The sequence below is a fragment of the Haplochromis burtoni genome, unplaced genomic scaffold, assembly GCF_018398535.1.
Source record: "Haplochromis burtoni strain Fernald_Lab_line unplaced genomic scaffold, NCSU_Asbu1 Contig_204, whole genome shotgun sequence".
NCBI lineage: Eukaryota > Metazoa > Chordata > Actinopteri > Cichliformes > Cichlidae > Haplochromis > Haplochromis burtoni.
The window spans coordinates 290,705-303,781 of NW_024582565.1; the positions used below are offsets into that span (position 1 = coordinate 290,705).

The 13,077-nt window shown below is 41.9% G+C and overlaps 1 protein-coding gene across 1 annotated transcript; it reads left to right on the forward strand.

Annotated features, from left to right (window-relative positions):
* Window positions 1-1,188: 1,188 nt before the first annotated feature.
* Window positions 1,189-9,442, forward strand: she (Src homology 2 domain containing E). The gene is made up of 6 exons (XM_005936064.3): window positions 1,189-2,113; window positions 2,525-2,651; window positions 3,975-4,229; window positions 4,470-4,833; window positions 6,356-6,475; window positions 7,154-9,442. The coding sequence occupies exons 1-6, from the start codon at window positions 1,667-1,669 to the stop codon at window positions 7,344-7,346; spliced, it is 1,506 nt and encodes a 501-aa protein (XP_005936126.1). The 5' UTR covers window positions 1,189-1,666; the 3' UTR covers window positions 7,347-9,442.
* The last annotated feature ends 3,635 nt before the right edge of the window (window positions 9,443-13,077 follow it).

Here is a 13,077-nt window from a genome sequence, read left to right on the forward strand (position 1 = left end):
AAGGACTACTGATTGATGCAGGTGCCTCAAAACGTTTATTTCTCCTCTTGACCAGTAGATGGCGCAGCCGTACACCAGCTGGTTCTTAAGGGTGGCAGTTTGCTAGATAGCGTGTGTGAAAAACACACCTATATATTTAGACTATGTCTGTTCATAAGATGGTCGCTTAGGTTTAAGTTGCTATTTTTTTTATTATAATTCATAGTTTCTTTCTTTAATTTTATACTAAGTTAGTATTAATAGTATCGATACCAACGCTGGTATTTGTATCAGATTGATATTAGTGCAAAGGACTGACACATTTTGATTTGTTTCTATCCTGTAAGTTCAGTGTGTAGCCCACGAAATTTTGTTAAACACTTTTTCTTAAATGTTTGTTAAAATATTTTTTCAACTTACACTGGGCTGTAGCACTTTGCTATCATAGCAACAAGATTGTAGATGGCATCGGTTGGTGTCTTCCAACCAAAATTGTGATTTTTTTTCCTTCCCACTGTCACCAAGTGCTTGCTCATAAGGGGTCATGTGATTCTTGGGATTTTTCTTACTAATACTGTTGAGTCTTTATATAAATATAAATCACATTGAGTTAATTATTGTTGAGAATTGACACTATATAACAAAATTAAATTGAAAATTGAGAGCTTGAAAAGAAGGCAACAAGACTTCTTTAGATTTATGAGCATGTTTCGCCTCTCATCGAAAGGGCAGAACTGAAGAAGCCTCGTGCACAAGAGGGGAAACATCTTCATGAACCTAATGAAGTCCAGTCTACTATGACCTGGATAACTAAGAACCTACAGACATATTTAAACTTCACTTTTCCATTTTAAGCACAATTTTTGACATTGTAATAGGTTACCCGTGTAACTTTCCATTTAAGAAATCATGGGAACATCCCTGAGTGTAAAAAACATATAAATAAATATAACTTTTATGTCCTTTGTTATCTTTTTCTGTTGCAATGTTATGTGTGTAGAGCTGAGTTGAACACAGTTACTAAACTTATTATGTGCTGAAGAATAATAATAATAAAAAAAGGTTTTAGAGGTTGGGTTCTGGAAATAAAAAGTTTTCATGAGATTTACAATCTTCCTTGTTGAGTAAAACTGCCACTCCGCCCTGTGCGCGCAGCTCCTCCCCAGAAACCAGCGACATCCCCCAGTCTGCTCACTCCAACTTTCCTCTCCTTTCACTCCTCTCATCACTTCGCCTGGTCGACAGACTGGACGCACCATCTCACGCTCCGGGAATGGGATCTTTACTGGGTTCAAAGAAAAACTTCCAATTCTTTCGAGTTTATGCTCTGCAAAAGTTACTTTTCAAATTGCAGGGATAGTTGTTACTGCAGGTGCAGGGTGACAGCAACACAGAGCAGCTGGCTAATGATCTCCAAGACGCACCAGAAGTTGTGAGAGAGTCGCAGGAGCTAGGAATCAGCATAGAATCATAAAGTAGGCTCTGCTTAACGTGATTAGTCAGATACCCTTGCATACCAAAGTTACTTCAGTCGAAGTGTGAACAAAGTGAGTGTGCGTAAAGTTGGAGCTGTTGAGAACGGCTAAAAGTAACTTTTAGGGGGAGGCTAATGCAAGGAGGTGGGGAAAAATCCAGTAACTTTTAGTAACTTTTAAAATCAGTAAGAAGTGTCATCAACTTAACAACCATGGCAAAATGGTTCAGAGATTTCCCCATCAACCTGAAGAACGGAAATGAAAGAGTGCGCTCAGCCTCCGAATCTGGTCCACAAACTCGACCCAAACCTTCATTTTCACGAGACAGTTTGAAAGGAAATCAGCGCAGAGATGGGGGAGTGGGGGGTTTGTTGGCAGGGAGAAATAGAAAGAATTCGGCTACAGAACTGGGTCGTAACAATGCTGGTTCTGGTGGAACAGTCTGGGACAGTCTCACGGCTGGAAAAGGTCGCAAGAACGCCAAGAGCGACACCGGGTCATCGGATGAGAACCGCCAGGTCAGGACCTCTAGTGTGGCTCAAGCGTACATCAGCAGGATGATCAAAGTGGACAAACAAGAAAAGACCCCCAAACTCAATGGGATGTGTCAACAGAAGCTACCTGAGAACGAGAAAGGACGATCTGACATTAAAACAACGGTGAGTAACTTATAGAAATTATATAACATGCACATATAACAAGTCTTCATATTTCAGCAGCTATTTATTTATGAATTAGTTAATGAAAACATCATTATAGTACAGGGCTTAAGGTCAGTGCTTTCCTTTGTGTTTTCCGTCCATGTCTCAGATCATAACACTGTATTCAGTTTCCATCGTTGTCAAAAGAATACAATACAGTTTCACTTCATTGTTTCAGATCACACAGGCAAACACAATGCGCTGACCTCCTTGCACAAGTATTTCCGCTTGTCCCTCCATTACTTGTCACTCAGTCATGGACACCACACACATACACACACGCACACACACACACACACACACTGCTTGTTGTCTCTGTGACTTTTGAATAGGTAGCAGGCCGGCATTGTGCTTTTCCCTTTTCAACAGCTGATTATCCTGGAGGACTATGCAGATCCTTTTGATGCGGAGAAAACCAAGGAGCAGAGAGAAGCCGAGAGAGCAGGAGTGAATGATGGGTACATGGAGCCTTATGACGCCCAGGTCATCATCACAGGTGAGGTCAGGGTCACATGATCTCGTATCTCAGCAGCCAAATTTTTATTAGGAAGGTGCTTCTTGGCTTTCCAGAGATTTGGACTGTTTTCTCAGCAGTTGAGCAAATGTGAACGACATATTTTTGTGAATTTAGCAGAAGAATTCAGTCGTAAAGTTAGGCCTACAGCACATCTTTAAACAGAATGGCAGAGCCGCTTATAGAAACACAACAATAACACTAGCAATGTCCGTTCCTACACCTTCACCTTGTATTTTTTTCTTTTATTTGACCATCTTTTGTTTTTCTGAGAACTTAATTCCACTTTTTTAACATTTTGCCTCACTTTGTATATCATGCTTGATAAGCCAAATGTATTCTGAGCAGCACATAAAGGAACACTAATTATACATCTTATTTAAGTTTCTCAGCACTTAGACCACATCACATTCTTGTTAACTTATCATTTTAAAGGGACTGAGAGCCGAGCTAGATCCTCAGTCTCTCTACTGACTTCCCTCCCCGCTGGCGGTGGCTATAGTAACAGTGTTGTGCAGGGACAATGGGTGCAGCTTCCTCTTCCAGCTTCCTGTCTCCTGCCTCTGTTTCCTTTGCCCCATTCTCTTGATAGGACATTGGCCCTAATGCCCTCCTGCCTCCCCTTCCACACATACACAAACACACAGAGACAGACACCAGCTACTCTATGGTCCCCTGCATGTGACAAGAATCGAAAGCCCCCCTCTCACCCCTCCCTAAAAGCCTACAGGTTTCCCCCCCCGGTCTCACCCAATCACTTCCCAACAGTCAGGAAGCGGTCCGGTTAGTCAGCCAATCAACGGCTGTGTTGACCTTTTCTTCCTGTAAATCCATTGTTTGGTCACACAATAGTGTAGACACACAGGCTACCTGCCGGGCACCAAATGAAAAAAAGAAAAAGGAACATAACAATTAAAATTCCCCGAAAATGTTAAAAAAAGACAATATTCAAACAATACTTGATTTATTTAAAAGAAACGAGCAAATGAAGGACACAACAGTGGAGTCTATATATGTAATCGGCACAATGTTGCTTTATAGACTGTGTGATGTAAACTCCTAATTTGTGCACTTGAGTGAAAGCTGGTAATAAACTAAGGATGTTTCTAAACTTCAGTTTTGTTGTTTATTTTGTCCAAAATATCTGATTTGGACTATAGTGGTTATGTTTGAAATGGCACGTAAATTATTTCAGTAAAAGCACATTTATAATTTTTTTTCTACTGTAATTTAGTTGTTTTTCTGTGCCTTTAGCTGATCAAATCTTATATACAGTTAGCTAATCACATATCCATTCTGCTGCAGAGGTTCGTAGACGGGGCTCCAAAGACCTCCTGAAAGTGTGTGTCCTGTTGGATCGAGGCCAGAGCGAGGGGAAGGCAGAAGAGGGAATGCCTGCACCCCCAAACATCTATGACATACCCTACGAAGGAGGACTGGAAGGCGACAGTGAGGGCGTGTGGATCCCTGTCACACGACCGGAGTCTGATGTCCGTCCAGCTGGAGAGTACGAGCTGCCGTGGGAGTGGAGAAAGGAGGACATTGTTAGAGCACTGTCAGGTAGAGAAAAGGAGGGAGGGATCACGGGAAGGGTGGGGGTTTAGTGTTTAGGGTGTGGAGGAATAACGTGGATTTTGTTTGTACAGCACACACATAACAGCAATTTTGTGTTTACTTTATTGAGGAAACAAAACAATCCTTCTGAATTAATTTCCAGAGATATGTTTACTTTGGTATCACTGGCATGCTTTGATAGAACTTTTTATGAAAGGTTGATATTGTCTCTCCTGCTTCTTTTAGCTCAGTTTGAAGCGGTGGATTGTTCTCTCAGTAAAGAGAACAATTCGACCCCTGGTCGCCAGCAGCAGCAGCAGCAGCAACAACAACAGCAGCAGCAGCAGCAGCAGACCCTGAGGCAGAGGAACTGGAGCCATAAAACACTTGTCTCCTCTTCTCCTTCATCTTCCTCCTCCTCTTCCTTTCCATCTTCTCCTATTCTTAAACTCGCCCCTCTTACACAGCCATCTTCCTCCTTTCCTACCCTCAAGCTCTCACCCTCGTCCAGCCCTACCAAACTTTCCCCTCCATCTCCTACCTCTCCCATTCCCCCACTGGATGGGGAGGCGAACAAAATGGACCCCAGCGTGCCCCTGGAGAAGCAGAGGTAAGGAAGGGGGGGGGGAAAGCATATTTGTGTCCATAAGTAAGGACTGAAACAAGTAACGTTTTGAGTAACAAATGAAGAACACGATGACGGCAAGCCACCAGATTTATTACATGGCGGTGTTGTCATGTTCAAAAATAGTACGTGCATTAACAGAGACATTTAAGACAGGTTTTTGAAACACAAAATATACTAAAAAGAATTACATTGAATAAAAAGTCAAATAAACAAATCTGCAGTACTTTAAAAAGATTACATAACTGTATAAAATTTATTAGACCTTCATCTCCAGAAGGAAATTCCCTGTAAAATATACATATACAGTGATATAGATACCTTATTTGTCAGCTAGCATGGTGTTATGTGAATATGTTCAGGGTTTAAATCCAACCTGTTAAGCCTAAAATATTCCGCAGGGAAGAGTCTTTTCTTTTTATGTATCATTTCTTTAAAAGACCTGTGACCTACCTCTCACCTCTGCATGCTGAAATCAAATTTAGCACCCACTACAACATCCCTGAACAGATTTAGTGGTTGAAAGGGATTAAACAAATGAGACGACAGGTTAAGAAATCTGCTCACCTTTATCTCAGATCTGTGCATTGTAGGTCTTAATTTAAATTAATCACATTTCCCAAAGCATCATCAGGGTAAAGTGCACCTCATATTTGCTTGCTCTGTAGCTCCACGCGGCATTTTTTAATTTATTTATGATAAGCCTACAATTTTTAGAAGAGCCCTCCCTTCCCACCTCCATCTACCCAATTGTTTGGCTGAAAATCAGTTTGACGTTGTAAAGGTTAAAAGAAATCAAGGAAATTTCCATCATGAAGAGCTGCAAAGCCAGATACAGTACAGTATAAATACAGGGATACATAATATATTACACATGGAAGTGCAGATAATTCTTAGTGAAACTAAGCTTTTGATACCAGACGGGTAAGTCAGCAACAAACCTCCCGATGAGACGCTGAGCATAAATGTTGGATGAGAGGTGCAACCTTAAGGTGAGACAGAGAAGTCTCACTGTAACTCTAAACTTTCCTTCCCCGTAATATTAAAGGATGGCGTTTCTTTTTTGAGGGGACTTAGCATTTGTTCTTCTCATGTTGTGGTTGAATGTCAGTGTGTTTTGGCTCCTGGCATCCTGTTTATGTATGGTTCCTGCCCGTGGCCACTGTCAACACCACCTTGTGTCCTAATAGGCCTTTCTGGACACCCTACAGAGTCACATACACGTTCATTTTATTTACCTTGGCGTCTCCAGTTTACCTTTGACTTTGTTGACTCATTCCTTCTGCAGTACATACCTGTCAGTCTAATTTGCACTGACTGTAATTTATTGTCAGCGAGTTTTTTTTCCTCCTGTCAATCTGTCTCTTTTTTTCCTCTTTCAGTGATATCATGAACTTGGCATCTCTCTTAACTCCATATGTCACAATGCTATATGTCACTGATCTGTTGTGTTTCTCTCCGCACCCTGATCCCCGCTATCTCCCTCCTCCATCGCCTCAATGCCAAGCTGGTACCATGGCAGTGTGAGTCGGCAGCAGGCTGAGGCTCAGCTGCAGCGCTGCAGGGAAGCCAGCTTCTTGGTGAGAGACAGCGAATCAGGAACCAGCAAATACTCTATTGCTCTGAAGTGAGTGCACGCTGTCATACAGCATTGTCATGAATGCGCATAGATTTCATAATCAAATCCGTCTTTCCGATTTCCTTCCTTTGATTGTACGCAAAAAATTGTAAATATTGACACAGCACATTTATCCTCTGCTGTCACATGTATTTTACAGCTTAAAATTGTATGCTCTCATTTGCCATTAAATACATTTAGGCGTTGTTTCTCACTGACATTTTACCCAGGTCCGATTAAGCCAGATTTTAGCTTTTTTTTGAGGCACTGCTGAGGAGCTACAATAGCTGCCATTGTAGTGGAAACCTCTAAGGTGTTAATGCATGAGAATGTGTGTCATTTGTAGAGTAGACACTTCCAACAAGCGTGCCAGGAACAGGTTCTCCAGGATAAAGACTGAAATCCTGTGGTGCCATTGTGTGTGGGAGTGTGTGCGTGCGTGTGCTCATGCGCCTCAGTGCACATTTGTTGTACGCTGCTCATTCATTTGAGAGTCCACATCATTAACCCCATTTAAACATCCACTGAACTCAGAGAATGCACAGCCTCGTTTCGAGAGAGATAATATTTCCATTTTTTTTCATCTCCTCCGGTTGTGTCATCTGTGTGCAGGACTGTCTCTTCGGAGAAAACTGATGATAAATACACATTTTAAAATGCATCTTTCTCTCTGTCTCGTTCCACTAGGACCAGCCAAAGCTGCGTGCACATCATTGTGGCTCAGACTAAGAGCAGTAAGGGCTTGTGCTACACGCTGGATCAAAGCAGCTGCGTTTTCTCCAATATCCCTGAGCTGGTCTACCACTACTGCACACACAGACTGCCTTTCACTGGAGCAGAGCACATGACCCTGCAGCATCCTGTGCCCAGGCCACACTGAAGATACACAAAGAAAGACACACTCAGACACAAACACACATACTCGCACACATGCACAGACATTTAGACACAACTCTGCACAGGCACGTACATAAATATGTTGATATATGTGCACACACACACACTCAAAGACATGCTGCTTTGGATTCTCTTTTCTGCCCTTACAGTTTATAGTTTTTATCACCAACATGCGCTACCTAGTGGTCGAAATCAGACACTACAAGTAAAGACCTGAATATTTTACCATTTAAACCAACAAGGCTTTGATTCCTGAAATCACCACCTGAAATGATATGTGTATCTATAAATGAAATTTCAGGTGGACTCCCCTTTGCCTTCAAATCTGACTTAATTCTTCATGGCATAGATTCAACAAGGTGCTGGTAACATTCCTCAGAGATTTTGGTCCATACTGACCTGATTGCAGTACAGAGTTGCAACAGAGTTGTCATTTCTAGTGATTTGAACAATGCTCAGTTAGTACTACGTGGGCCAAAGCGTGCCCTTAAATACCATTACACCAACACCACCAGCCTCAACTGTTGATATAAGGCAGGATAGATGCATTCTTTATCCCACTGTTTTGCTATATTCTGACACTACCATCAGAAATTGAGACTAATCAGACCAGGCAACATTATTCAACCTGTTGTCCAGTTGTGGTGAGCTTCTGCAAACTGTAGCTTCAGGTTCCTGTTGTTAGCTGACAGGAACACTAGGACCAGCCCATCAAGCACCAATATTTGAGCCACAACCAAAGTCACCTTCTTAAGTCACCTATTTCCCCGATTCTGATGCTCAGTTTGAACTTCAGCAGCTTGTGTTGACTATGTGTACAAACCTAAATGCATTTGGCCGGTGCTACGCAATTGGATGATTAGATACATTAACAAGCAGTTGGACAGGTGTACCTAATAAAATGGCCGACTCTTGTTAGTCTCTCAGTGTGGTCGATACACCCAATTGGAATACATTCACTCATCCATCTGACATGTCAATCAGCCTATTGAGCTATTCTTAAAACTGGGCACATTTGCCGACCACTTCTAATGTCAAGAGAAAGAGCTTTATTGATTGGATGATTAAACCTGGTGTAGCGAGAGGAGTCTTATCACATTAAAGTGCCCTGTCAGCAAAAATGGTTTTAGTATGTATAAGTGTTCTCTACTGCAAATATGTGAATATCAGCCTTTATTTACCTTCCTTCACAATCAATTAAATACTGTATGAATTATGACTTAAAATCTGTCTTCCTTTGCTGTGAATGACCTGCACCTGTGCATAAACACTACATGTATGGAGCGATTGTTGGCTATCCACTGTTTTTTTGCATCCCTGTTGCAATGTTGTGATCTGTATATTAATGCTGTAAAACATTTATTCGGTAAATAAAGTACAATTCATTTTGAGTGAAGAAAAATAGTGTTATTCATAGATACAGAGATTGCCAGGAGCAAAAAGTCAAAGGAGGGGGGGTTCAAGGAAAAAGGCAATATGACAGAGATGAGAAGCTAACCAGAGTAAATCTGCTGGCTGTTCTTCTGTAGCTAGAAAACCCATTGACCTGAGTTTGAAATCAAAACAACACACACACGCATGCATGCATGCACATATTTGTCATAAACAAATTACTGACAAACATGAGCACACATACACCCAGAATGCATATGTAACTAGTGCACACATAAATAGCATTTACTCACACAACCCCAAAGGTGCCATATTTAAATCCTTGCCAACACACGCGAAGCTACTCACAAAACAGGAAAAAGCTTTACCCTCGCAGTGACGCATGGAAGCGTGTGTTTGTGCTAAGATATGTCTTACCAGCAAACACCAGTGTGCTGAGTTGCATGAGCATCTCTTACAGAATGTGTGTGCATGACTGCATGTGCAAGCATGAGCATGTGCACCCATGTGTACACACAGTTCCGCTCTGTCACTGTGTGTGCGTATTTGCGTGTGTGTGTGAGAGAGACATTTTTCTGTTCAGGGATTACCATGTTGCCATGGTGATTAGTTAGAGTGAGGTAGTGCTGTCCCTACAGGGAATGATGAGAGGGAGGAGAGAGGAAGAGGGAGGAGAGACAGGCTGCAATATATATAAGAAAGCTATGAATAATTGTAGCCATAGTAGCATCAAAGGTCCCCCACAGAACAGACTGCCTGGTTTGTGAATGGAAAGCTGCAACATGTAACGTCGCAGAAGTTAAAAACTAATTAACTCCATTTACTGCTAGCTCATAAATAAAAATTTATTGATTGTGTGACGCCTCCTTAACTGGCCAAAGTCTGTGGTCTGCTCTAAAACAAAACATCTAGCACTCGCTGATACTTCAGCAACTCAGATGCTCAGTTTTGCACAGGCTTTATTTAACCTAGACATTCCGGTTCAAGGGCTGTCCCTAATCTTGGCTATCCTGCTACCCAGTGTGTCACAAATGGCAATGTTACACAACAGACAGCCCTAACTATTTTGCCCTTCCTGCCATCCATGTGATCTGTCGTGGTTAGTCCTGTATGTCCTCTTAATTAAATCACAGAGCGGGTCAAAATATACAAGAGGCCTGGGGTGCTGGATGCAGGATTCTGGGCAGTCTGTTTTGGGGAAAGTTGTTTCTGGTATTCATCCAGCTTAACATCTTAGATGCTTGTTTGCCTTTTGTTGGCCTTTAATATCATTGGTACCCAGTGAAAAGCATATGTGCATCTGTGATCATGGGCATGTTTTATCGTGCACTGCTCAGTTTAAGATCTTTGCTGTTTGCATATAAGATGTCTTCTTTAGCAGTGGTGGAAATTAAATGTGCAAAATAAACAGGTATGTGATTATTTTACAGTGCAGTCTTTATTCTGGACACCCAAGATTTTCTCTGAGTGAAGGTCTTGAGCCACACCTCTGTATATTTGGCTAAAAAATAGGAAATATGCGGAGTGTTTTATTGAAACATGTGCAAACACAGTATATTAGGAGTATATAAAGTTTGGGATCATTCTCATGCTAGAAAATGACACTGTTGCCCATCAAATGCTTTCTAGATAGTAGTGCAAAGTGGATCAAAACCTTATGGTACTTTTTTACCTTCATGATTTCATACATTTTTACAAGATCTCCAACACCACTGACTGAAATGCAGGTCCAAACCATGACAGAGCCTCCGCCGTGTATTACAGATTGCTGTAGTTGTACCTGTTGTACCTCTCTGCTGACCTCCTCCGTAGATACTGATGACTTGAACCAAATATTTCCAATTCATGATTCATCACTTCCATAAGCATTGTGGTGCCGTGGTTAGCACTGTTGCCTCAGAGCATTTCTGTGTGGAGTTTGCATACAGGGAGTGCAGAATTATTAGGCAAATGAGTATTTTGTCCACATCATCCTCTTCATGCATGTTGTCGTACTCCAAGCTGTATAGGCTCGAAAGCCTACTACCAATTAAGCATATTAGGTGATGTGCATCTCTGTAATGAGAAGGGGTGTGGTCTAATGACATCAACACCCTATATCAGGTGTGCATAATTATTAGGCAACGTCCTTTCCTTTGGCAAAATGGGTCAAAAGAAGGACTTGACAGGCTCAGAAAAGTCAAAAATAGTGAGATATCTTGCAGAGGGATGCAGCAGTCTCAAAATTGCAAAGCTTCTGAAGCGTGATCATCGAACAATCAAGCGTTTCATTCAAAATAGTCAACAGGGTCGCAAGAAGCGTGTGGAAAAACCAAGGCGCAAAATAACTGCCCATGAACTGAGAAAAGTCAAGCGTGCAGCTGCCAAGATGCCACTTGCCACCAGTTTGGCCATATTTCAGAGCTGCAACATCACTGGAGTGCCCAAAAGCACAAGGTGTGCAATACTCAGAGACATGGCCAAGGTAAGAAAGGCTGAAAGACGACCACCACTGAACAAGACACACAAGCTGAAACGTCAAGACTGGGCCAAGAAATATCTCAAGACTGGTTTTTCTAAGGTTTTATGGACTGATGAAATGAGAGTGAGTCTTGATGGGCCAGATGGATGGGCCCGTGGCTGGATTGGTAAAGGGCAGAGAGCTCCAGTCCGACTCAGACGCCAGCAAGGTGGAGGTGGAGTACTGGTTTGGGCTGGTATCATCAAAGATGAGCTTGTGGGGCCTTTTCGGGTTGAGGATGGAGTCAAGCTCAACTCCCAGTCCTACTGCCAGTTTCTGGAAGACACCTTCTTCAAGCAGTGGTACAGGAAGAAGTCTGCATCCTTCAAGAAAAACATGATTTTCATGCAGGACAATGCTCCATCACACGCGTCCAAGTACTCCACAGCGTGGCTGGCAAGAAAGGGTATAAAAGAAGAAAAACTAATGACATGGCCCCTTGTTCACCTGATCTGAACCCCATTGAGAACCTGTGGTCCATCATCAAATGTGAGATTTACAAGGAGGGAAAACAGTACACCTCTCTGAACAGTGTCTGGGAGGCTGTGGTTGCTGCTGCACGCAATGTTGATGGTGAACAGATCAAAACACTGACAGAATCCATGGATGGCAGGCTTTTGAGTGTCCTTGCAAAGAAAGGTGGCTATATTGGTCGCTGATTTGTTTTTGTTTTGTTTTTGAATGTCAGAAATGTATATTTGTGAATGTGGAGATGTTATATTGGTTTCACTGGTAAAAATAAATAATTGAAATGGGTATATATTTGTTTTTTGTTAAGTTTCTAAATTTCTAAATTATACAGAATTTAATTACTCTCGTGGCTAATGACAGAATTATCTTGTGTTTGTAGTGATAATAATACATTTCCCAAATCCTCCCAGAAAAAATAAATATCAACTCAAATAGTATCTATCCATCATCTACCCATTGCTCTTACCTACTTTTCTATTTTGGGGTAGCAAGGGGCTCAAACACATCTCAGCTGTCACAGGGAAAGAAGCAGGGCACACTTTGGACTGGTTGCCAGTCCATCACACGGCCAACACAAAGAGAGGCAGATAACCATTCATGCTCACATTCACACCAATTAGCCTAACAAGCATGCCTTCGGACTGTGGGAGGAAGCCAGGGTACCAGGGGAGAACCCACAGGCACAGGGAGAACATTCAAACTCAAACAGAAGGGCCACAGCTGGCCGGTGGTTTCTATAACCATGAACCCTCTAATTTACTACAGAATATTGTAAGCAAAAAAAGATTTTGAGTGAATTAACCATATTTATTTCTACTTGTTAAATTTCTCAGTGTGAAAGAAAATGACAAGAACCGGCTTATGTCAATGACAAGACCTGATACATAAATTTAGAAAGTAAATTAAATGCAGGAGGAGATTTTTGGTTTATAAAACTCAGACACTTAGTGAGATACAACAGTTTAGTAAGAGTACAATAAACTTATAGCAAAGAAAAATAATATTAATTAGAAATACTATAGGTTTTTATAAGCGCAGTCACATTTCCCCACTGTAATTTCTTAGACTTTGTTGAATCTTGTTCCGGTAATCACTGTGTGATTCATAGTTCTGATTTGTGTTTCCCAGACATGACAGAAGCACAGGAAGTAACTGCAGCCACTAGAAGACGGAATGACAGCAGGAGAGGAAGGGACAGAGAAAAGAAGCGAGAGAGAGGGAGCGTGAGGTGGTGTTAGGGGAAGACAAGCACTCGTGGGGGTCCCAGCTTTTAAATAATTCAGAGAGAGACTCACAGCACTCAGTAAGGGGAGGAGCACTGTCAGGTCAGCTCATTTCGCTGCAAAGCAGA